The 25,139-nt window shown below is 51.5% G+C and overlaps 1 protein-coding gene across 2 annotated transcripts in view; it reads right to left on the bottom strand.

Annotated features, from left to right (window-relative positions):
- The window catches only part of DUSP8 (dual specificity phosphatase 8), a 78,433-nt gene that overhangs the window by 31,156 nt on the left and 22,138 nt on the right, over positions 1-25,139 (bottom strand). For both annotated transcript variants that reach the window (XM_039537330.1, XM_039537332.1), the window contains exon 3: positions 11,484-11,622. In XM_039537330.1, the coding sequence (XP_039393264.1) occupies positions 11,484-11,622 (139 nt within the window). The remainder of the gene's footprint in view (positions 1-11,483; positions 11,623-25,139) is intronic.

The following is a 25,139-nucleotide window of genomic DNA, read 5'->3' as shown; positions in this document are numbered from 1 at the left end:
ATATCTGCTTCAATTACCTTTGGTAAATGAAATAACCAAACAACTATTCATTTTCTGATATAGCTGTAAAGCTAATCTGAAAAGTTTTCAAAATAAATCACTTAAAAATGTATAGCGTGTACCTTCTAAAAATGAAACCTACACCTATGTGTTGTGAAGAATATGTATTAAGGTTATAACAACCAATAAGAATGCACTTTTATGTAGAAATCCATGATTAAATCGAGTCTTCCTGACTAGTGATTTAAATCAAATTGATTTCAATCAAATCCACCCTGGTCCCGCTGGAGTTCTTTAGTCCTCTCTAGTCTTGACTATCCTACACAATTGTGTGCTTTCTGCAAATGTGGCCAAACCCTCCCTGTTCATCTCATTTTTCAGGTCACCGATGAGCATATTTAAGCACCATCACAACCTTGAGACCACTCCACACTGTTAACTCTCAGCCAGCTCCTAGTCCAGGACAGAACTTCAGCTCTCACCCCATGGCTACTTAACTTCCTTAATAGCCTCTTGGGAGGGGCTTCATCAAAAAGGCCTTTGGAAAGTCCCAATAAATCATACTGACTATTTCTCCCACATCCACTATGTCACTGACACCTGCTCAACAAAAATAGGGCCCAGACAGCTTGTTTTGCACCAAGCTGGAGGGCAGACTCCCGCTGAGCACTCTGGCTAAAAAGGGAACAATTAAATAGACCAACCCAAATATTGGCAGCTAGCTCATCAAACCAGCATGAGATGCTCTTAACACGCCACGTGGACGCCTGCAGCCTTCTCCTAATGTTTATATTCTTGCAGGAAGCAAATGAGAGGGCGAGTCGACATTTAAGCTGCTCCTGTGGAAGATGCAGGCTTGCTCCTGTACCATTGGGCTGTACACAGTCTGGGCCCCTTGCCAGCTCTGTCAGGGCCAATCTGCTTGCCAAAGGGGAGTGCGGGGGGAGAGATTTCTCACCGCTGATATTGTCACATTCTTTCCGAATCCTGGGAGTAAACAGACGCTCCAAATTTAGAAAGAACAGAACTGGAAAGTTTTAAAACATTCCTTGCAGACCTGGGACAAACTGAGGGAGTTGGGGACTGGGGATGATCTCACATGTACAGCCGAGCCAGATGAAAGGCTCATGACTGCAGTTCAGAAAGCAAGTGAGGGGCCTGTTTCAGGTTAGTGTACAAGATGGGAAAGAACAGCTTCCCCCCCCCCAAATCTAACCCCTCTAATCCCAGGGGGTCCCAGTTCTACCCAGTCTACCATGGCAGAGGGCCCTGGGGGCAGCCATCACTCCATACCCCTAGTGCAGGCAGGCAAAGACACTATTTGAATGGGCACAGAGTCCCCTTTGCTTAACGCCGGCACCAACTATGGCTTATGGTGATTATAAGGGTTTGTACCAGCACATACACCAACAGCTGGAAGCAGGGCAACCCCTCAGCATAAACAAGGCCTAGATTCTTCTTCATAGGCTCCAAACACCTCCCCCAAATTAAAAATCACGCCTCCGCCCCGGCTGTTTCCCTCTTCTACCCTACAGGGGTAAGGCTCGCAGTCATCTCATGTACATTTAGAGTAACTTCACTGACTCCATGATCTGTCCAGCATCAGGGGCTGTTCTCTCTTTTGCACCTAGTGTAAACCACAGAGGTACAGCTTGCTTTGTACGCAGCATGTCCATGCTAGGGGTTTACGCTGGTGCAGCAGCCTCGGTGTAAATCCATAAGGTCCCCTTTACATGGTAACTGGGAAGGGGTCACTGTGTTGCCCGCCCATCTGGCTGTACACCTGTCTTATTAGTCAGGTGAGTGGCTTCAGATTTGATTTTCAGAGGGATGTCCGAGGCCAGCTAGGAACAAAGCTCTTAGCTCTGGGGTTTGGGGAAGGGGAGGGACTATAACAAACTGGAATAGGCTGTACGGCAGCGTGGGCCCAGGCATGCAAAGTGCCATGCAGATGCAACCAGCTGGGGAAGCTTCCCAAGCACTGAACTGCAGATGCCAATTGTAAAATCGGAGAACACTGACATGGGAGCCTGCCAGGGACCCCCTTAGTTCCACCCATCCTTCTCAGGTGAACACAAAGGGAGGAGAAGAGCAGGTGACACACCATGGTGGCTCAGCCCCAAATAATACCATGGCTGGTATCAAGTCCTCCAATACAAGAGCCTGCAGCACTGACAGAGGCCATCAAGAGCTTCTGCTGAACAAACAAACAGCCGTCAATAAAAAAACAAAGAGAGTTTGCAAAAAAGCAAGAGTTTGTGCTGAACTAAACAGAGGTTAAAGAACAGTCAGGCTCCTGCTGGAATAGCACAGTTCGGAGGGGAGGAAAAGGGGGCATTACGTAATGCAGGAAAAATGCTGGCTCCATTCAGTTTTCCACCACTTCATGTGATGTCAGGAAAACCATATAAATCAACAGGCTTTCTGCTCCCACGGATGGAGGGCAGTGAGCAGCACTATTTATACTAAGAAAAAAAAAAAAAAAAAGAAAGCAACAGGGAGATGATTTCCAAGACTGGGAATAATGGACTCTAAGGTTCCGCCCCCCTCCCCGCCGCCTCTTTGGAATCATCATGCCTTCTGGTTTGTTAACTCTTTAGGGACTCCCGCCCTCTATCCCATCACCCCCTCCCCTCTTCCTTTCAGGCCCATCTGCGGCTGCTGCTGCTTTCACGCACAGCATGCACTCCTATGCAGAAGACTGGTGCTGAGGAGCAGGGCCACCCAGAGGATTCAGGGGGCCCGGGGTCTTCGGTGGCAGGGGGCCACCGCTTTGGCGGTAATTCAGCGGCGGGGGGTCCTTCCGCTCGGGGACCTGCCACCGAAGTGCCCCGAAGACCCGTGGCAGGGAGCCCCCGCTGCCAAATTGCCGCCGAAGACCCGGCACTTCGGCGGCGGGTCCTGGGGTGGAAGGACCCCCCGCTGCTGAATTGCCGCCAAAGACCCGGTGCGGAAGAAGCTCCAGGGGCCTGGGCCCCACCAGAGTTTTCCGTGGCCCCCGGAGCGAGTAAAGGACTCCGCTCCAGGCCCCCCGAAAAACTCATGGGGGCCCCTCTGGGGCCCGGGGCAAATTCCCCACTTGCTCCCCCCCCCCCCCCGGCGGCCCTGCTGAGGAGTCATGTGGGATAAGAAGAGGGCAGGGCTCTGAATTTACATAGCATGGGTAAACTGTATGTCTACAATGCAATAAAATGCTTGCGGCACCAGGGGTGGCTCCAGGCACCAGCGCACCAAGCACGTGCCTGGGGCAACCAGCTGGCCACTGTGAGGGCGGCAGGCAGGTGGCCTTCGGCGGCACGCCTACAGGAGGTCCACTGGTCCCATGGTTTCGGCGGCAATTTGGCGGCAGGTACGCCGAAGGCGCGGGACCAGTGGACCTCCCGCAGGTGCGCCACCAAAAGCCGCCTGACTGCTGTGCTTGGGGCAGCAAAATACATAGACCCTCCCCTGTGCGGCACGGCCACCCCTGGCCCAGGTCAGTTGACTCGGAATCACAGGGCTCGGGCGGAGGAACTATAAAATATTCAGGGTTGGGGTGGAGCCCAGGGTCTAAAACTTGTGAGGAAGGAGGCTCTCGGAGCTCGGGCTCCATCTCATCCCAAACATCTAAACTGCAATTTTTAGCCCCTGAGCCCAAGCCGTGCAAGCCCGAGTCACCTAACCTGGGTTCCAAGACTTGGTGCCGCGGGTTTTTGATCGCAGTGTAGATCTACTCCCAGGCACAGAGAGGGGAAGTGACTCGCCCAAAGCATCACAATGAGGAACAGAAGCCAGGCATCTCCAACCTTGCTCAAGCTATTAGACCATGCTGGGAAAATAAAAGGCCTTTGTCTATAACGGGGGAATTCCTTTCTGTCCAGGACACTACTGCAAGTTTCATTAGCCACCATGTTTCACTAGTATTAGCCACAGGGAAATTCCAGACAGATACTGCTGCCAGTGGGAGTAAATCATTGGTGGGAGAACAGGACAAAGATTTTAGTCCTTATCAAGAATGGCTCTCGATACACCTTCTCAATGGAGGTCACAAGTGCAATGAGTTTAGCGGTCTCATCTGTGCTGATTAAACCGGAAAATAAACCAGATGCAATTTGACTTAGGTTTTCTGTTTCACCTCAGCACTCCTGAGCCTGTAAAATTGCACGGGGTGGAAGTGTTGTCTACACTGAGGATTTACCCTGCCTTCAGTCTCCAGCATAGCCGCACCAGTACAAACTCCTAAAGCAGACGGGCAGAGCTGCCATTTGTACTGGTGGAGCCAACCCCTGCTTGAAACCAGGGCAAGCTGCACTAGGGACTTATACCCATGCAGCTGTGCTGGGTCCAGCTACCAATCACCAACACCCACAGTGCAGACAAGGCCTCAGCACAGACTGAAGCATCATTCTTTGGGAACTGAGGCCCAAAGCTCCCATCATCGCCAAAAAGCAGTGGGAGAAAACCCCGGCACGATGCAGGCATTAATACATCATGTACAGGAAGGGACCAATGCTGAGATTGGGGGTGGGGGGTAATTGGTTTTTTTATATCAGAATTTGTAGTTTTGATCTAAATGCAAAGGATAAAGCAGGGCATCCGGGTGAGTCTTCCCCACTGGGGTCCTGCGTCTGGGACTTAGGTTGGGTTCCCCGGCATTTGACCAAATGCCTGGGATGAGATTAGCTTTCTTGCCTCCATTTTAAACAATGATTTCACCTGCCTTGGAAGAGCAGCAGCAGCAGCTTTGATAAACAGATGGAACAGTCTGGCTAAGGTCACAGAGCTTCTGTCAGTGCCAACGTGTGCTCAGTTTAGCCATCATTATATAACGGCTCAGAGCCATACTCTGAAAGGCAGCAAATACCAACTCTGTGCCCAAGCACAACGTGCTACCAAGGGACCCTGGGAAAGGGGGACTATTTCTTCTTTCATCCAGCAGCGGAAAAATACTGCAGCCCCTAAGCTACAATCACAGCACTGGCATTCTCTGGGCCCTTTCTGACTTTGACTGGGAGTGTTGCTGAGCAGGTTCACGAGCTACCATTTTTCAAGAGTGACTAGTGATTTTGGGTCCCTTTGTTCAGACACCTTAGAGGGGCCCAATTTCCAGGATGTGCAGAGCACCCCCCCTCTGAAAACCAGGCCCCTTTAAAAGGTGTTTCGTCTGCCCCAAAATGGAGGCATCTGGAATCACGAGTCACTTTGGAAAATCTTGGCCCATGTCCTTTACCCCTCTGCAAAGATCCATGCACGCGATGGCATTAGACAACAAGAAGCCAGGACCAAGAACACCGGTTACAAGAAGGGATCAGAGGATACTTTCATTATTCTCTCTCCCCCATTCCCCTTCTGCCTATTCAGTCTCTCTGGCGTTCTTCTTTTGCAGTTTCTTGATGGCGGTGTTTTGGCAAGTGAGATTAGCTGGTCAGAGATAGTACTATAATATTAATAATAATAATGACCTGCCAAGTGGCCTCAACTAGGATGAGGACCCCACTGTGCTAAGAGACACAGTAAGACACAGTCCCTGTCCTAACAAGCTTTCAGTCCAAACAGACAAGACAGGATGATTATCCCCATTTTACAGACGGAGAATGGAGGCAGAGGATGAAGTGACTTGTGCACGGTCAAACACAGGACATATGTGGCGGAACTGAAACACAGATTTCCTGAGTCCAAGTCCGATACCTTAGCAACGAGGCCAGCCTTTGCAGGAAGAGGTTCAGCCTAAAACCTCTAGGAGCAGACACCCCAAAACCTTCACTGAGAATGAGCAATAGGATGTGGACAAAGGGTTAGTCATGGGCAGCAAAGCATGCCCCTAAGACACTTCCACAGGAGAGACTAACAGCTTGTATCCAATTTCACTCGTTCGAGTGTAAATCCAGAGTACAACCACTGAAGTCAGCGGGGTTATTTTGGATCGACGCTGCCATAAGCAAGATGAGAATCTGGCTCCAAATCTCCATTGGAGGCTGCATTCCTGAGCAAATCCCCAAACCTTACATACAAGCAGAAGAGAGGGCTTCATTCTGGTCTCCCTTACGCCAGATTTGCAAGTGGGTGATGCCACTACTTTTGGTGAAGTGCCTTGCCATTGGGGTGAGATCAGCATCAGTCCCACCACGCACATCCCCCTCAGACCTCCCAAGTGCTGCTAACGTGCGTCTAAAATAACTGGCTGCTGCCCACATTACAGGAAGGAGAAAACTGCATGGGTGTGCGCACGCGCTGAGGCCCCCCACCTCCTGAACGTTTTCAGCAGTATTTTTGAGTCACGATTTCCATATAAAACTCAGCAGCCATGACCCAGTGTTCTACATTTTGGTTCCTTTTTTCCACACATTAGTGGTCTGCGCTTCCCATTAGCGAACTGGCAGGCTCCAGGGTGTGCAGCTCACAAATGCCACAGCAAAAGGAGCGTGAGAGGCTTTGCCAAAACCTCAGCAAGGCAATTACCAGCCACTTCTGGGAACACATTCACCCCCTCCCACCCCCCACCCCCACCCCCCCGCTGGCTGTAATTTCTCTTCCAGGGTTTCTTGTACATAGCTATTGTTTTGGAGCTGGAAATGCAGAGGGCTAGACTTGGCCCATGCAACTGAACAGACCTATCGCAGCACAGAACCTAACGCTCGCTGTCAATGAGGGGGAGTTTTAATTTATAGACAGCGTGGGCAAAAGGAGCAGCTGTAGTAAGGGGGGAAAAAGAGTGAGACACACACAAGTAATTGGCACTGGAGGGAGGAGGCCAGCTTTAGGAGTCACAAACAAGACCCAGGATAACGGAAGCGGCCCATCAGCACAAGGCTTAATTTTATTCCCATTATTTCTTTGCTCCATCCTCCCAGCCAACCACGCCATCACTCACAGAGGTTATGTCTACGCTGGAGCTAACGGGTGTAAATTTTCAGTTTGGGCAGAGATACCCCGTGCTCATGCTAGACGGAACTACCATGCTAAAAATAACAGTGTAGCCCATGCAGCCATAGCTAACGGTCCTGACGCTAATCCCGTCTGACACCCTAGGGACGTACGCAGGGCAGCTAGCCCTTCCCGCCGCTCATGCAGCCACAGCTACACTGCTCTTTTTAGTGCGCTAGCTGGATCAGAGCGAGCACTGGCATATCTCCTCAAGCTGGAAAGGACTCCTGCCAGCACCAGTGCCGATGGGCCCATAGTGTGTGGCACCAAAGAGGGGAAAAAAAGGGGGTAACAGGTAGTTCTGTATACAGGTAAAAAGGGGAGACCCATAAAAGTCCGAAATGCTGCACTGTAGCTGAGAAAATGCTACGTGAGCTCTCCCAACGGTACAGCAAAGGGTACTGGGAGAGGTACTGTGCCCCCAGCTAACAATTCCCCGCAGTCCAAAGGCACCCGTCCAGCACAGGAGAGTTTGCTTTTTGTACTTCACCGTATGGAACCTGTGAGCTAAAGAGAGGAGAAGTGCACATTAGCACAGCTCCTCAGAGGGGCTTAGGACACCCAACTCCTATTCTTTGCAATGGGAGTTAGGCTCCTAAACACCTTTGAGGCTCAGTGCCACTGTGACCTACCTGGGCATGAAATCCAGCATGATGGGGGTGACTCACACCTTTCTGCTCTCACGTGGGTTGCTCAATGCCTCGCCAGTGGCATGCAAATCACTACACATCTGGGAATGGGGCAGCATTAGCAATAATTATGGCTCCACACCTGGAGCTGGGTCTCTGCTCTGGAGGGAGGGCTTGGGCGAGTTTGCCAGCTAAATGCACTGGAACTTCCTCTTCTTCGACCTTGGGAAAGCAAAAGTGTTGCTGGTGCATTAGGGGTCATGGCAAGGAGGATGCTCCTGACACATCCCCATTGACTGAGCTGGCTCCTGGGGAGGTTGGTAAAGAGGATTCTTTTCACCTCATTGTGCAATTTATGCAGGGTTCTGCACTTACTGACGCCGCAGTGACCTTGGAGCTGCAGAACAGGCCCTGCCGACCACAAGCCTGGATTACTGTATCTCCCCTCAACCAGGCTTCACTGCACTGGTGGATTGTTCAAGAGGCAGCAGTATGCTTGCTCGTTGACCTGAGGTCCTCTTTCACATCACTCCCACTCTGTGCCCTACTACACTGGCTGCCTCTGAAGCGAGGAGGGAGATTTTAAAGGTGGCTTTGCTGGTTTTTAAAGCCCAGGGTACAGTCAAAGCCTTCTCCTTGAGCCTTTCTTCTGCATACGACAGTAGCACCTTGAGGGCCCAACTGAAATCAAGGCCCCCTTGTGCTAGGCACTGTACAAACACAGCCCCATGGATCTCAGAGCAGTTCAGATTACTAAGGTCAGATATTGGTCAGAGACTTGTCCTTTGTGACAAAAGCCTGTGGCTGCTATGTTGTTTCCACAACTGGACGCAGCCTTTGTCCCTGGCCGGCATGGAACTGAGCCAGACTCTTCCATAGGTGCTAACAAATTTCATCCCCATTGCACAGAGGGCAAAACTGAAACACAGTTGTTGCCAAAAAACACAGCATGCCACTGGCAGAGTAGGGACGAGAAGCCAGGGGTCCCCTGCTTTAACCCCCAGAGCGTGACCTATGGTGGCGCCTACCGGCGCTAACACAGCTTGAGGTGCTGCACGTGTACACGTGCCTTGCATCCAAGGGCAGGAGCAGGCTGCCTGAGTCCAATGCAGCAAAGAATGCACAGGATGGCTACGTGATGGGAAACAAGCCAGGCAGCCCTGCCTTCCTAGCTGCCAGAATGAACAGGAGCTTTCACCCTCTCGACACCTGCTCACCAGCTCTTTTTACTGCCAGAGAGAGTTTCATTCATTCATTCCCTACTCTGCTTTTCGTGAGCTTTGTCCCGGCAGCGGGAGAGCAACTCTTGCTCTGCAGCAAGGCTATAATTAGAACATCATGCTCACTTGCTCTCATATGCTCTGTCTTCTTGGATAACACCCAGGGGACCCCGATTCATTCCAGTGATAACTCCTCCACCCCCACTCCTCCTTTTCTGAATGAAGAATCCCCCCCTCCCCGGGTTGTTGTTTTTTTAAAATAGGCGCGAGACTGAGTGGAGCTCTGGTCATTCATTCACTTTTTAAATATTAAGCAGCATGGGGTGGATGATTTCATCTGGGAGAGGGTAACTGGATACTTTCAACCACCTCCCTGCCCTCTCCATCCACATCCTCCCATCCATGCTCCCTCCTCAGCAAAGCTATTCCGTTACACAACAGCCCTGCTGGCTGCTCCTACTGTGGGACTGGCTCCAAGCAGGAGACAGACAGAGAACGTCCCCTAAAATCACAGGGAGCTAGAAGGTACAAGAGGAAAAAGAGCCAGAAAAGCAAACCCCTATCCCTGCAGCCTTGTGCTTCTTCTTGGGGGAGCTTGGATGGAGCTCTTTTGTGTTGATGGACAACACTGCCCTCTACTGGGGGGAACATATGGAACACACACCAATGTTTAATCTATATGAGTTTCCTTTACTGACTGAGCTTGGGGAGCTGTTCCTTGAGCTCAATAGACAACAGTGAGGCAGACTAACCCCCATATAGTCTAGAGAAAGACTGTATCATCCCTGTCTGCGTGTGCCCAGGAAACATGACAGGCTGCCATGCTGCCCTTCCACAGGGAGCAAGTTCACCAGCCTATTGGCTGGATGTGCCGTGCACCCCCCACTCCCAGCCCCGCCAAGTCAGTCTTAAACCCTGCGGTCGCACAACATGCCACCAGCCAAGCAAAGCAAGCGCCGCCTTTGGCCCACATCTGTTCCCAAGTGACGGCTGCCTGCAGAAACGCAAGCTGAGGGGGCAGCCCAGCTTCACTTGTTTCCTCTGCATTAAGAAGGGCACAACTGAGCGGCGCTGGCAAATCCCTCAAGAGGGTGCACTGCCCTGAAACCCATTTACAAGAGAGACTGGAGATCTCTGGCATGCTCCCAAATGGCCCAAGAAACACAGCTGCAAATAAGACAAGGCTCTCTGTGGGAGCAGAATGGTGCTGGCGACATCCAGGCCTAGTCATGCTCACTCCCAGCAGGCTTCTAGCGTTTTTTTCTCCCTGAGCAAAGTGGACAAGGGCTCTGCTGTGCTAGAACCAGGATGTAAACCTGTGGCCTGGACAGAACACTTACCAGGGCAACGTGTAGCATGGTTTACTTAGGACAGAGTTTGGGAAGAAAGAAAGAAAAAAACCACCTCTCTACAATTACGATGTATTCTATTTTGAGTGCAAAGGTCTCTCTGGAGAAATCATGCTAAAAGCATAGCAGTGACAGTCATGGATGAACAATGCTGGGCCTAGTACTGTTCAGATACCACTCTGGATGGGGCCTCTGTCTGTGTGGAACAAAATACAGGCACTAAACATACCCAAGGAGTTTTGTTCCAAGTTAATTTGGTCCTTTGGATCCACACACAGCTCCCTCCTCTCGCTCACACCCACCCTTCCTGGCCAACTGTATCTCAACAAGACCTTTAGAGAGTCTCCTCTTTAGGGCCACATTACCAACACCTGGGCACTATGCAGAGATCATGAGCCATGTAGTAGGTTTGACATGGGCCAGCACCGTAAGGTATCAGGGAACAGACATACCATCAATACTCAGCACCTCAGGGCATGGAAGACCGTGTCCTTATTCACCCTCCATTCCTGAGCCAAGAGTGGAGGAGGCCCCAACGAACATCTGACAGCCCTGCATTGCTAATTGTGGGCTGCGTCAGCGAGACCCCGGGCAGCAGATCCACACCATGGCACACAGATGCCTCTTCACGATACGCGCAGCACTGGGTGTGGCTGGGTTCTATGGGGAATTTCTTCCCTCTCTCAGGCTGCTGAGCTCCCAGCATTGAACCCAAGCGCTCTCTTTAAGAGTGGATCTAAAGTGGGAGTGCTGAGCACTCATTGCAGATCCCCAGGCGCAAGAGAAAGAGTGTTAATCCCAGTACCCAGGCCACATTCCAGCTCAGGTAATTACACTGCCTAAAGCAAACTTCCTCTACATTTTCAACTGTGGGGATGTTAGCCTTCATTCCCAGGCCTAGAATTCTTCACTTCCTGTCTTAGAAGCACTGAGGTTCCACCCCAGAAGTGGCTGTCTTCCAGTGGAAGGTGAAAAGGCAGCCTCTCATAGGTAGACTGAGAAGTGTGTTGGGATGAGAGACTCTACACATGTCTCAGTCCCCCATTATAGCACCTGCCTACAGCCTGAGGCACCCAAGGCCGGCTTAGACGGAGGTACGGATGAGCAGGACTGGTGATGCGCCAGATAGGTGCTGCAGCCAGTCTGCATTCTTGGTGCCGCGACACCCTCTAAGGACATCCCATCTCTGGGAGATGGCACAGTTCATCCAGGAGCGTCACCTGAAGGCACTCCCATGGGCACCCTAAGGTGCTGGTGACCCAGCGTCTGGCCCGGAGATAGAAACACTAGTCACAACCATGCGTACTCAAGGGAGCCATCCTCCCCGCCCCCTTTCAGGGGCAGAGCCCCCACTTCTCCATGGCATCCCAGCCAGATCCTACCTGTGAGGATGGAGACGTTGTGGAAGCAGCTGTCCAGCTTGCCCAGGAGGATGGAGAGGAAACTGTCGGCAGCCAAGCCACTCACGTCCCGTGTGCTCTGGTCATAGACCACCACGTCCTGGTGCTCTTCCGCCTCCACCTGGGGGGGGAACCACCACAACGGAGCATTACTGCATGTAGGGGGCAGATAGCAGGGGGGGCAAGGGTTGGATATGGGGAGTTCTGCTGATCTCCACTGCTCTCTGTGTCGCCAAGGCTTTCCGACTTCAGTGCTGGAGAAGAGTCCCCAGCCCGAGGTAGGATGGAGCGAATCCTCCTGCTGCCCACACCCCAGGCGGCAACGGTCCCTCCAGATCAGGGATGGAGCAAGAAACAAGCAGGGGAGCTAGAAAGGGAGGGAGAAGGGGAGCTGGTGGCCACAGTAAGGTTATGGAGCAGATTAATTTTGCTCCTCTAAACTGAAGGAGCATGGAGATGTGGCTCTCCCACTCACGCCTGAGGAGGCTGGCTCTGCCAGAACAGGTCTGGGGTCTACTGGTAGAAACCAAGAACTGAATGGACATGGAAACTGAACTCCCCAGGAGAAGATGGTTCCTGTAGGTCAGGTCTCAGGATCTACTGAGACAGTTGGACGGAGAAGGCCTGTGCTGAATGGACATGGAGAGGGAAGCCCCCTGGCCTCCATTATAACCCACATGAGAGATGGGAACCACTGTCTAGGTGAAGCCGAGGAATCACATGACAATGACGTTTACCTCAGCCCTGCCCCTGCCACCTCAGCCTGTGCAGGACTCTGTCCTATCCCAAGTGAGGAGGCTTCGCTCACCACTCCCTAGGCTAGCTGCTCTTACAGACAGGAAGGGCGGTTCTAAGGTGCTCGGCTTAGGCCTCACTTCGCACCCAGCTCTGTCATTGAGCATTTTGCCATGGACTCCAGTGGGAGCAGTCAGGCTAATTGTGAGCACTTCTGAAAATCCCACTCTCAAGCCCCTCTTCTCCCATACCCTGCCTAAATTTTCCATTGCTTAACTTCATCCCCATCCTCCCAGTTACACCCACACACAAGCCATTCCTCCCTTGCAGATCCACACAACAAACACTTACTTCCCCGTTTAGCCAGCTTTGAACTGTTCAGCTCTTTCAATAATTCCGCACAAGCAAACCCTCCATTCCCCCATTTCCCTTGTACTGCTCTTCTCCCATCTGCCTCTCTTTCTGCTATCAAGGGAGCTGGAACTGAATCCTGCATAGCAGGGATGCTTTCAGGGCCAGCCAGAGAGAGGGAGGCATGGGCTGTAATTGCCACCTTATAATCTCTCTGCACAGCCAACCTCAAGAGTCACATCCATTTGTTTTGACAGCACGTCGGCTCATATGTGAAACGACGTGGTCCAGCGGATTGGGCACTGGACTGGGACTCAGGAGCCCTAGGTTTTATTCCTGGCTCTGCTACTGACCAACTGAATGACTGCGGGTAAGTCACTTCATCTCTGCCACCTTGAGCAAGTTATTCCCTCCCCGCCATCCTTTGCCTGTCTTGCCCATGTAGATGTTAAGTCATTGGGGCAGGGGCTCTCTCACTTTGTGCATGTACAGCACCTAGCACAATGGGACTCCTGCCCAGGTGTTACCACAATGCAAATCAATGACAATTTGCCATCTGCTCTCTCAGAGTCTCCTCTGTTAGGAGGGCATTACCAAGTCAAAGCCTCCTGCAGACCAAGCTTGGCCCTAGTACTAGAAGTGGTGGGAACATCCCCACATCAGCTGTTTGTCATGTGGGCTCTCATTGCCCCCTTTCCCTTGGCATGCCTAACAACAGGGACTGCACACAGCAGAGAACACTGTGGGGGGCGGGGATTGGCCTGATTCGCTCATTGCGCCTTTCAGTGCAGTGAGCAATTTACAGAGCCAGCTGCTGTTCCCAGATCCTCAGGAACCCAGCCCAAGACTTGGTGAATTCAGGAGCACCAATGAGGCGTGCCAGCTTTCAGGGCTTGCGCCCAGGGTATCAGCCATTCTTAGGAGGGCGGGCTGGGGGAGGAAGAGATCGCTCTCTGATGAGAGGTTACATGGTGCCCAGTGAACGGCAGGATTACAGAGAGAGCGGGAGGCATGGCCAGGGGCTGCTGTGTCTAATGAAAAGTTAACGCATTAAAGGCTGATAAAATCCTCGCAGTGCCACGGCTCAGTGCACCTGCTGAATAGGCTGATGGGTAGCATACACCTGCCTTGCGAGCTAGCAGCCTCCCGCTCTGTGGGGCGAGGCACATTTATCATTCTGCGGTAGGTGGAGGCAGCAGCTGTGAAGCAGAGCCAGCATTAAACCTGCCAGCAGGACTTGGGGGGTGGAGGGAGGGAGGCAGGGAATGAACAGCCCTTTCCATTATAGCCCAAAGAGCAGTTTAGCGCAGATACTGTGCAGCTGGGCAAGGAGTTTACAGTCTAGGGCTGTCTATGTAGCGAGTTTGCTGTTCTCTGCAGTGTGGGCTTGTATATGCATTGGCAATCTCAGTTCCCCAGGTATCGAGAGCTGGGGCTGTCACTCACCTGCTCCAATCTGGTTTTCGGGCAAGTGGCGGGAGGTGCCTGCCATTGTGCCACACTCACTAACCCTTCAGAGCTTTGATTCGGCAGCAACCTCCACAGAACGACACGCTTGCCAGAAGTCCATGGCCAGCAGCATCGCCTGACAACCTACTGACTGCCCTGCATACAAAGATCCGAGATGCCTTTCCCTGGCCCGCCAAGCACGTCCTGCCCCATCTCTATTCTCAGCCATCGGAGGCATCAGTGACCTTGCCCCAGCACTGCCCATCACCCCCAACGGCCACCTGGGCTGAGAGCAGAGCCCGATGGGTGGTAGCTCTTGCCATTGTGCTCGCAGTGACTTCTGCAGTCCTGCCCCCACTCCATGTGCCTTTGGTGCCACATGTGGGGCTTGGTGCCAAATGACCATTGCCTTCAGTGTCGCCAGGCATACTCCACTTCAGCACCTCCCCTGCCACCCTGTCTGGTGCCCTCCAACCCACCTCACCCTGAGCTGCTGAGTGAAACCAACTCCTCCCAGCATAGCACATCACTCTGCCCTCCACCCCACACCCAGCTTCTTCAGCTCTGCTCTGCAGCACAGGGGGCTGAGCACTGTTGCTCTCCAGTGTCCTGAACAGCAAAGAGATCAACGGCTGCCTACACTGCCAGGCTCCAGGCCTGCAAGAACACATGAGGCGGGAGGTCTCTGGAGGCCAGCTTGTGAACTTAGGATGAGTGGCTCCCCCGCTCACCCAGAAGAACTATGAAGACTGACTGAGCCATCCTGGAACATCACAGCACAAAGGCTGGTTTAATGGCCCTCTCACACACCTGAAGGTGCTAGTGTGAGAAAACACATCCCATCAGCTTGAATTCTGGAAGAGGGAAATAAAGATAGCAGGCATGAAAATTATTCATCTCTTTCCTGTTCAGTTTGGACTTCCAAGAGCTGGCGCTAAGGAATGAAAAGCAGAGATCCACCCAAAAAAGACATGCAGTGTTGACAGATTACTACATCTTTTGGAATCACAGACTGAACTCATTTGTGCAAATATGTTGCCTGCTTTAACCTGTAAATAACTCTCTCATTTCCGTTTCGTAGTTAATAAAGCCTTAGTTAGTTTACTATAGGATTGTCTTTGGTATGAGATCTAAGGCACAAATGGATCTAAGGTAAGCAACTCATCTCCTGGAATGGGGAGCAACCTGAATATTTTGTGATTTTTGGTGTAAGTGACCATTTATCACCAAGTCCAGCTTGCCTGGGTGGCCGGGTGGACTGGAGAGCCAAAAAGGACTGCCCGTGATTCTATGTAAGACTGTTGCAGTGATCCAGGAGTTCACATTTGTTATGGATTGGTGAAATCTAATTATAGAATTTATCACCAATTTAGGGTGTCTGCCAACCTCAGGGCAGACTGTCAAAAACAAGCCACTCTTTGGTATGAGCCACTACAGACAACGTGACAATCTGAACCCCAGACACCACAGCACTATGAAGGGGAAAGAGAAACTGACTTAGCTTGGACCCGGAAAGTCAGCGCAGAGAAATGCAAAAAGGTAAGAAAACAGCACGAATGGGAGAAAAAGGAACTGGGCTTTCTAGCTGAGATGGGAAATGGGCACCTTTGGAGGTCTGAGCTTTAATGTCCCTTGCACTTTTAATAATCTAAGATGCTATTATTAATATAGGATCAGAGATTCATATTACAGGGTCAGATCCTCAGCTGACATAGATTGGAATAGCTCCAGTGATTTCAAGGGAGCTACACTGATTTCCACCAGCAAAGGATCTGGCCCAGGATTTTCTTTGATTTTTTTTAAAGTTAACTACATCCCTTTAGTGGCACTGTTGAATAACCCAAATCCAAACAGAGCCCGAGTGCTGATGAGCCTTCTGCAGTATCCGCAGCTCAGCCCCTCACAGGGCTGAGGCAATAGTACCCTCCAAGCTCCTTCAGGAATGGTTTGAAGGGAGAACTTCCAGCCTCAGTAATACTCAGCGCTCCCTACAGGGTCTCTCATGTGTGGCACTCAAAGCACTGGCGAGAGGCTAATTAAGCCTCATAACATCCAGCTCAGGTAGGGAAGTACAGTCCCATTTCACAGATGGGAAAACAGAGGCAAAGAGAGGCTACGTGACTTTCTAAGTGTCACACAGTAAGTATGGAGCAGAGCCAGGGATTAGAACCTCAGGCACCTGACTCTCAGGTCCCACCTCAGACTCGTAGGCTGCCCACCTTCCCTGGTTGTCGGACAATCGACAGTCTGGCATAGCCAGCAGTGAAAGAAAGGAGTGATGGTCTCGTAGTCGCACTGGACTGGGATTCAAGAGATGTGGGTTCAATTTAATCCCCAGCTCAGTCACAGACTCAGTGTGACCCTGGGCAAACATCTTAGTCCCTCTGTGCCTTAGTTTCCCACCTATAAAATGGGGATAATAATAATTCCTTTGTCTGTCTTGTCTATTTAGACTGTAAGTAGGGGCAGGGACTGTTTCTTGCTCAATGTCTGTACAGCACCTAGCACAACAGGGCCCTGATCTCAGCTAAGGGTCTCATGTCACTAATAAAAACATTACAACCCATGTAGGTGGAAACTCATGTTCAGAACCTGGTCAACTCCCAGTGCTCCATGAAGCAGGGAGGAGGAATAACTGTGGACCAAAACTTTTGGGGGGGGGGAGGTGGGAGGGGGCAAACAAAAACACTGCATGGGACAACGTGGCTGCTTGGCTGTGTACCCATTTCCTAACGCCTTTCCGCCGCATCCTGGATAGACACTAAGTGTCCTCTAATCCCAAGGACGTCAATAACCCTGATCTCGTCAGGAGCCCATCAATGCTGCACACCACGGCATCGGAATGCTCCAAATGATCCCTTCCCAACAGGGTGGGGACACGCCTCGCCAGAGAACAGATACCTTAGCCACGCACACCAGGGTGCAAGGGGCCCCCAGGGGAGATAACCACTTGCCAGCCAAATTATCCCACAATAGGATTTAGTGTTCCTCCACACTGGGAGGCTTTGTTTTGCCCATTACTGAAGGGTTGCTGGGCAACGGCAGATAGATGTGACACGGTTTACATCTTATTAAAGTTATAAGCTTTCGGGCAATATAAATGCCAAACAAGCCCTGGCCTCGCATGGCCTAGCTGCAATAAACAAACACTGCGTTTGCTGGGGAGAGCTCAGAAACAGGCTGACAGAAGGGCCAGCTCTCTTTTAAAAAAATCCTTTTTTTCCCCCCATTTTCCTTTGGAACAAACAACAAGGGACAAATTCAACCTTGAGCTGGTGCTTTGAAGGAACAGAGGACAGACAGTTTGGGCCTGCCCTGACCAGCAGCTGCAGGCTCCAGTACTCCCCCAAGCAGGCCGCACTGCTGCCTTAATTGCCCAACCCAAAAGGGCTTTGCAGGGTTACAGAACTCCTGGGACACAGGTCCACCTCAGCCCTTGTTCTGTCCCCTGCTGCAGTGGGCAAGAGGACACGGCTGGACTGATATGCAAAGCTGGATCATGCTGCTGGAATTGTGAAGCCTCTCACAGCACTGCTGTGGGGAAGCTCACAATACTGGCAGAACCTCTCCTAGCACAGCTATAAGGAAGAACACGAGGCCAGAGCCTTAGCTGGCATTGTGCAAGCGTTTGGCAGAGAAGTGCTGGACTCTTGGCTGAAGAGACTTGGAGAGGTGAGATGGAAATGTGCTAGTGGATTATCTTGCTATCCTTAGCCATGCCAGGGCATGAGTGCTGTCTACAGTAGAACACGCTTTTGACACTCTATGGCAAGCTAGGCCACCTTTGGGCCTAACCATAGAGGGGAAAGTTGATAGGGAAGCCAGGATCTGTGTCTACATGGATACTATTTGAGCAAGAATAAACCTGGAGGAAACTCTACAAGAGAGTTAAAGAAGAGGTGACTCCTCCTAGTACACTCTCCAGGGAAAGCTGCAGCTGCCTGGGAGATGACCCAATGCTGCAGAGGGATCAGGAAGCACTGGGGCTAATTAACCATTTCATGCCAAGTGACACACCTTGCTCTCCCCAAGGACCAATCCTCATCCAGCTGGGCCCTGACTGCCTAAAGTTACAATCCGAATGGAAGGATGCTCTACCCCTAGGATTCTGAAATGCCCATCACCATGGTAATCTGCTGCCAGAAAGTGCCCTGTTTGACACCGTCAAAGGGGTTAAGTGATCACACCCCAAGTGCATCCTGAATTACTGCGGGAAGACAAGGACTAGCACCAGCTTGCAAATGAGCAGCGATTTCAAACCTTCCCACCCCACACCAACTGCTGATTCCAACACGTGATTCTTTTTGCTTAAGGGTCATCGACAGATACCAGACATGATGTCCTGTCCAAGGTGCCAGTTGTGGCAATGGATGTGTGATCCCCACTGGACACCTGTCCTCTACTAACTGAGCTGACTCAGTAGCTCAGACAGTAGTCTACAGTCTTCCCCAACATGCCTTGGCTCAAGACAAAGGTAAGCCCCCTTTCAACTGGAGGAGGAACCTATTTCTCTCTCCCAAGACCACGTCTTAGCTGCCTGAGGAATCCCAGGTAATGGAGTCTTCCCAGAGGTTGGGAGACATTTGGCACAGCCAACCAGTTAACGCAGTTCCACATATCACAGGCAGCCCCGCTGACATTTCCAGACACAAAAGGACACAGTCATCGGCCCACCAGTCAGATGGGACATGGAGACAGGGAGTTTCCTCTCGCTACACCATTGGTACGAGCTACGCATATGTATGCCATGACTGCCTCAGCAACCCACGTCCTCGCGAGCAGGATGCTGTGGTGCTGCGGGTCCAGCAGGCCACTTACTGGACTGGGAATTCAGGATCACATGACTGCTATACTGTATCTACAGGGCCCCCGGACTTTTAAATGATCCAGGCTGGAACCTTCTCAGTGAACCAGGACTGATGGACATTTGCAGCCAGACACCTTCCACCCACAGTTCCATAATCCCATTCAGGTTCCTGGGCTGAAGCCTTTGAAGAGGGAGAAAACAAAAACAAAACAAAGCCAACACCCCCTAAACCAGCTGTATTTTTGAGTGTGACTCAAAAGGTCTCCAGCTCGGTGGCTTTGGTTCAAAGAAGAGTTCACATCCCTTTTCGTTCCAGCTTTGAACTAACCCACCCGTTCAGAGTCCGGGTGCAGCTCAGCAGAGGATAAAGCCATGGCAGGGAGGACAATGCTTCTCAAGCTTCTTGTGCTCAAGCCCCCTTTCCTCAGCATGAAGACTCAGATGCTGCCCCACGTCAAACAATTCACTGTAATAAAACTGAATTCCCTTCCATCTTGCTGGTGCTGAGGATGGGGCTCTTGCGGGGCTCTTCTCTATGGGCTGTTCTGCCTGCTGCAGCCTGGCTTAGGAGAGTTCTCTCAACCAGCTTACAGGATGCTGATCAGTGCTTTGCGGGGGGAGGGGGGGCGTGTAATAAAGCCTTTGGAGGGCACCTGGGGACATCCTTCTCTAGGGATTATTATTTAAACGAGCAATATAATAATCTCGGCCTTCTAAAGGGGGAGGGGGAGGGAGCACAGACGGGTGCAGAAGTGCCCCATGAGAAATCCTCACATCCCTCCTCACCTGGCTGTGAGAACTCTCTGGCAGAGTCAGTACTCGGGTAAGAGGAGGAACTGTCCGGAAGTTGAGGCGCCAGATTAAGACTTGGGAGACCTGGGGTTCCATTTTCTGCTCTGCCACAGACTCCGTGTGTGACCTTGGGCAAGTCGATTAGCTGCTCTGTGTCTCACTTCCCAGCTGGAATGGGGATAACAGCATCAGCTTACCTCTCTGGGGTGTTGTGAGCATAAATCCATTAAAAGATTGTGTAGCACTCAGATCCTATGAGGATGGGGGCCAGATAAGGGGAGCCTATGCGGATGGGGGTCTATCCCTACTCCATAAAAAAAAAAGTCTGAAAACTATACACACCCGAGTAGGAGGTTGACACTTTTTCAAATGCTGCCAAGGTGTGTAGATTTTTGCAGCCACTTTTGGCACGGTCCTGTCAGCTCTCACAAGCTACCTGGAGGGAGGTCAGACCCCGTGCTTAGATAGCAGACTTTCATACAACATCCAGGTGCTATTGGTGCGTCCCTGCAAGTCAGTACTGCGCCAGTGACACAGCATTATGGCAGGAGGCAATAGAGATTTCAGATAAGATGGTGTATGTAAAGAAGCATAAGTGTCAGGGTGTGAGTCCAAGAGCTTTAGCCGAACTCCTGCTAACCTAAACTCTCCCTGCAGTTTCAGTTGGGTACAGCTCCTAGCCCAAGCAGTTGTGTAATTTTAAGTATTCATTGACTTAGATCAGTGTTTCCCAAACTTGGGATGCTGCTTGTGTAGGGAAATCCCATGGCAGGCCGGGCCGGTTTGTTTATCTGCCCCATCCGCAAGTTTGGCCGATCGCGGCTCCCACTGGCCACAGTTCACTGCTCCGGGCCAATGGGAGCATCCCTCGGCCCACGCCGCTTTTAGCAGCTCCCATTGGCCTGAAGCAGCAAACCGCGGCCAGTGGGAGCTGCGATCGGCTGAACCTGCGGACGGGGCAGGTAAACAAATCGGCCCGGCCCGCCAGGGGCTTTCCCTGCACAAGCAGCATCCCAAGTTTGGGAAACACTGACTTAGATTACAGAATGACATTGGACTGGGGCTTCAGACCTGGGTGCTGTTCCCAACTGGCCTGCTCGGGGACCTTGGACAAGCCACTTCATTTCTCACTGCCTTGGTTTTTCCATCTGTAAAATAGGGATAATGATACTTCTCCCTCTCGTGAAGTGCTCCGAGATCTACAAATGAAAAGGGCTACATGAAAGCTAAGTATTATCCAAACACGTCAGACACCTCACAAAAATATTTCAAAACACAGTGACTCATTGTACCAAGTAAACAGCAGCCCCATATCACTTCATGACGTGCAGGCAGCGCAAACAATAGAACGATCCCCTGGTTTCCCTATACACATCACCCCTAAGACAATAGTTACTTCCTCAGCAGCCCTTCAAAAAAAGATGACGGCAACATTACCCAAGAGCGGCCATTGTTTAACTGTTACTGCAGCTCCACCCCAGAGGCAGCCACATTTCAGAACTGGGTAGCAGGTGTAGCTGGCTGCAAAATACTAAGCATTTCCTGTGAAAAGTTCCAAAAGCAACTGAATTCTCATTCCTCCTTTCCCCCCACCCAAGAAAAAAAATTGCAGAAATTTTCCTTAAAAAAAAAAATAATAAGATGTTGTTTGTTGTTGAAAAAGCTGTAAAAGTTCAAATATTTTGTAACCTTTTAATCTCAAATAAAGGCCATTTGTTAACTGGAAAAAAAGGTTCCATCCCCAATTTTGCACACAGCTCTAGTAGCAGAGCTTGATGTTGGCTAAGAGGCCACAGGGGTTGTAGATCTTTGATATTTCTCCTGTTTCCTGGGCAAGAGGCACCTGCCCTGTTGGTGGGTCCGCTGAGCACATGGGGTTAGAAACCTCTGGCTTAGATATGGTCTTTCTTCTTGCACTCAGACAGATCAGGAGAAGCATATGCACATTTCAATACAAGCCCCGGAAAAAGCAATTTTAACTTTCAAGTACCTACTGTTCAGCCAACGTGCCCCTTTGCCTCACATTTTAACAAGGGAAGCCAGGTGTCAGTATTACTCATCCATGGCAACGAGCCAAAGCAGGGCATCTGAAAGGGTTTGTACGGGATGGGGAGGAAACGTTCCTGGTGCCAAGATAACATGGCAGAGATTATTACCCTTCTTGCTGCAAGGGACGGAAAGAGGGTGTGGTGAGAGCAGAGTGGGCACATCAGGGCAGCCACGCTAGAGGGGGGACCAGGTGTTTGAATGCAGGAGAACTGCCGTCACAGAGACAGAAAGGGACGCATGCCCCTCTCTCACCAGCAGCCATGCCTACCTAAGAGAGGAGTAGCAGGTGGCTTCCAAGGTGAACTTGCCCTACTCCCTGGGTTCTGCAGTAGATGGGAGAGCGTGGCCTGGCAGGGGCTGCTGCTCTTGGAGTCCGTGCCTCCCCCTACTGCCCAATGAGGTAGGGCAAAGGCCATACCAACCCTGGGGCCAGCAACAATCAGGGAATCACACAGGTAGCACAGCAACCCCCCTCCTCCCTCAATGAGCTGGACAGCAAGAGAGGACAAGGCAGGATGGGTGTGGGGGTGTGTGTGTGTCAGGGACACCCCCACCCACAAGCCCAGAAAAGTAGAGGGGAGAATTGGTGTGGATCCCTGGCTGCCTTTGTTTCTCCAGCTCCAAACTCTGTCAGCAGGAAACCAGCGAGGAAGGCGGGAGGCTTGTCAGGAAAAATAATGGGGTAGGACAATCAAGCCTATGATGTCACCCTTCCTGCCATCTGCTACTCAGCAGCAGCTTCGCTGGTCCCAGCCCCCTCCCCCACCAAACAGACACACTGGATCACGTGAGGGTGAGCCACTCAGCTGGTGGCCCCCCCTCCAGGGACCAAGAAATAGTGGTGATGGGGGGGAGGGGGAGCATGTATTTAACACACTGGACTGATATTGTTTAAAGTGCCAGGGATGGTGCTGCATCAGTTGCTAGGGGTGGGGGGGGAAGATACCCACCAGCAGCCTGTACCTTGAAATAGACAAGGAGGGGTACCTGGATTGAACAGAGATCCAGAGGGAGCACACACTGTGCATTACCTGAACTAGCCACCAAAGGGAGCTGCTGTTCCACCAAGGCCCAGTGGCTGGTGTAATTCTGTGGCTGCAGACAACAGGGGAGAACAAGCCAACCCAACCCTGTCCAAATCCTTGGCTGTAAACCCAGCTGTGGGTCAGAGGTCATAGCTCAAGCCCCCTCTGTAAGGGACAACCTACCCGCTGGGAATTCAAACTGGGGTTTCCAAACCTCCCTCCGCACAGGAGGGTTCAGATCCAGGGGCTGAGTTTGACCCATGAGAGAAGACCCAGAATTCAGAGCTGAACTTTGGGTTCAGAGCTACCACCGCTGTCAGGCAACAACCCTGTTCCACTCATCGGCCCAGACCGGCCACTTCGTTCTGGCGTTACATTCCAACGCCAGCTTCCTCGGGCAGATTCCCGGCCGCTCCACCGCACAGTCAGCTTTAATGGACCATTAACCCAGCAGGCTGGACCACTGGCTCATACATAGGTCTGGAAGGAACCTCCTGGGTCATGGGGTCCAATCCCCGGCTATCACAGGCAACCCTGTCTTATAATCCTGATCATAAATGCATCAGGCTCAGTTTTAACACTAGTTAGGCTGTCCTAAACCACTACAGGAATAGTGAGCAAGGTTACTACATACGCAGACGGGCAACAGTTTCTTCTCTGGAAGCGAAGGTGGGTTGTTTGGCCTCCTTGGGGCTTGCTCTGTTCACGCTGAGTGAGATGGAGAGGGGAGTAATGGCTAGATTTTCACAAGTGCTCAGCAGCTCCTATTGTTCTCAATGAGAGCTGCTGGGTGCGGAGGCCTTAGGAGAACTGGCCTTAAGTGCATAATGCTCCTGTGTAGGGAATTAGAGCGGGTAAGAGCGTGTTTTTTTCTTTTTTAAGAGTATGTATGTTTCCTGTTCTAGTTTTATGCTTCTAATTTGCAGCCATATTCAATTTCTGCTGCCCGTTTTGCCCACCCATGCCTGTAGCCAGTCCCTACACCTTCCTTGCAACCCCAAGATCCTGATCCAAGTCCCATTCCCTCCCTCAAACACCTCCTCTTAAAAGGTCCCCTGCTATCCCATCCCTTCCCGTTTCCCAAGCGCCTGACAAGTGCTCTATCCCCAACTGGCAACAGCCCCAGCCCCTCCCATCATCCCAACGGCTTTGATGGGAAGGAACGAAGAGGGGCGCTGGCAGCTCCTCCCCTCAGCCCTGCTCTGGGGGACTCAGGAATCTTCATCCTTAGCCCTAAAGGAGCAATCATCTCCTCTTCTGCCCCTCTGGAAGCAGACACAGAAGCTCCTTCTTTCCCCAAGGGGACAGTTATTAATAACCACAAATCCCATAAGGCCCCACTCCTCTTGTGGTGCAATAAGCCACCAGGTGAAATATTCAACACTCCCCAGCTCCCAAACTGAGCAACAAAACTGAGATGCCCAATAAAAACAACAGTGAGCAGCACACAAATTTAAGGTTTTTTGAAGGGGGGGGGAGGGAAGAATTTTAGATGTGGGGTCTAAAATATGTTCTTAAAGGGACATCAGCAGGCTATAAGGCCCAGTCCTGCTCCTATTGAAATCGAGGGCAAACATCACTTTGACTGAAACTACTGGGAGCAAAGTGCGTTCTTGACTTATCAGTTACTGCAGTCGGGCTGCTTTCATCAGCCCAAAGTACACTTCCTTAGCAGTGGTGCAGTTCAGAGGCCTGATCACAGGACTTGGAATCAGGAAACCCACAGCCACATCTGCCACTGGTGCACAAACAGAGCCAACAGAGCTTTAGACCGGATTTATACCAGCGGAGGATCTGACAGGAACCCTCGGCTTCCTGGGGCAAGTGGCTTAACTCCCCGAGGGTGCCTTGAGGATTAACTCCAGCGCTCTGGAGGCACAGCATGCTAGAGGATATTAACGAACGGCTCGCTCGCAAGTACAGCAGAAGAATGTTTGCGTCTGGCCCTGGAAGCACCATGAAAAATTTCAGCCTTAAAGGAGGTAAGAAGAGAAGCTAAACCAACGAGTGCCTCCACTCCCAGCACCGGAGTGTCATTCCCAGGAGATTACAATTCTGTCTCTTGTCAAAGCCCCCATCGCTATGTAATTACCCACTGGGGGTCTCCTGCACGTTCCTTTGAAGGAGCCACTGTTAGAGCCGGGATACTGGCCTAGATGAATTATTGGGGTGAGCTGGACAGCAATAACGGGCCATGCATGCCTACACCAGTCTGAAGTTTGGGTGCCACCGGTGACTTTCAAGTGTCCATTGGCGGGTGGGGGTGGGAAGAGAGGAGCAATGGGGGGTGCTGGCCCAGCTCCCTTTGGCTACTGCTGTGGTGATTTCCTTGGCCTGGCTGCAGAGATCCTGTGCTCCTGAAGCACTGCAGGTTTGCAGACAGAAGGTGAGGCTCTTCCCTGCCCAACACTGGTCACCACCCCCATGCAC

This window comes from Mauremys reevesii, linkage group 4 (genome assembly GCF_016161935.1).
Source record: "Mauremys reevesii isolate NIE-2019 linkage group 4, ASM1616193v1, whole genome shotgun sequence".
Lineage (NCBI taxonomy): Eukaryota > Metazoa > Chordata > Testudines > Geoemydidae > Mauremys > Mauremys reevesii.
This window is presented reverse-complemented; position numbering and strand designations above follow the sequence as displayed.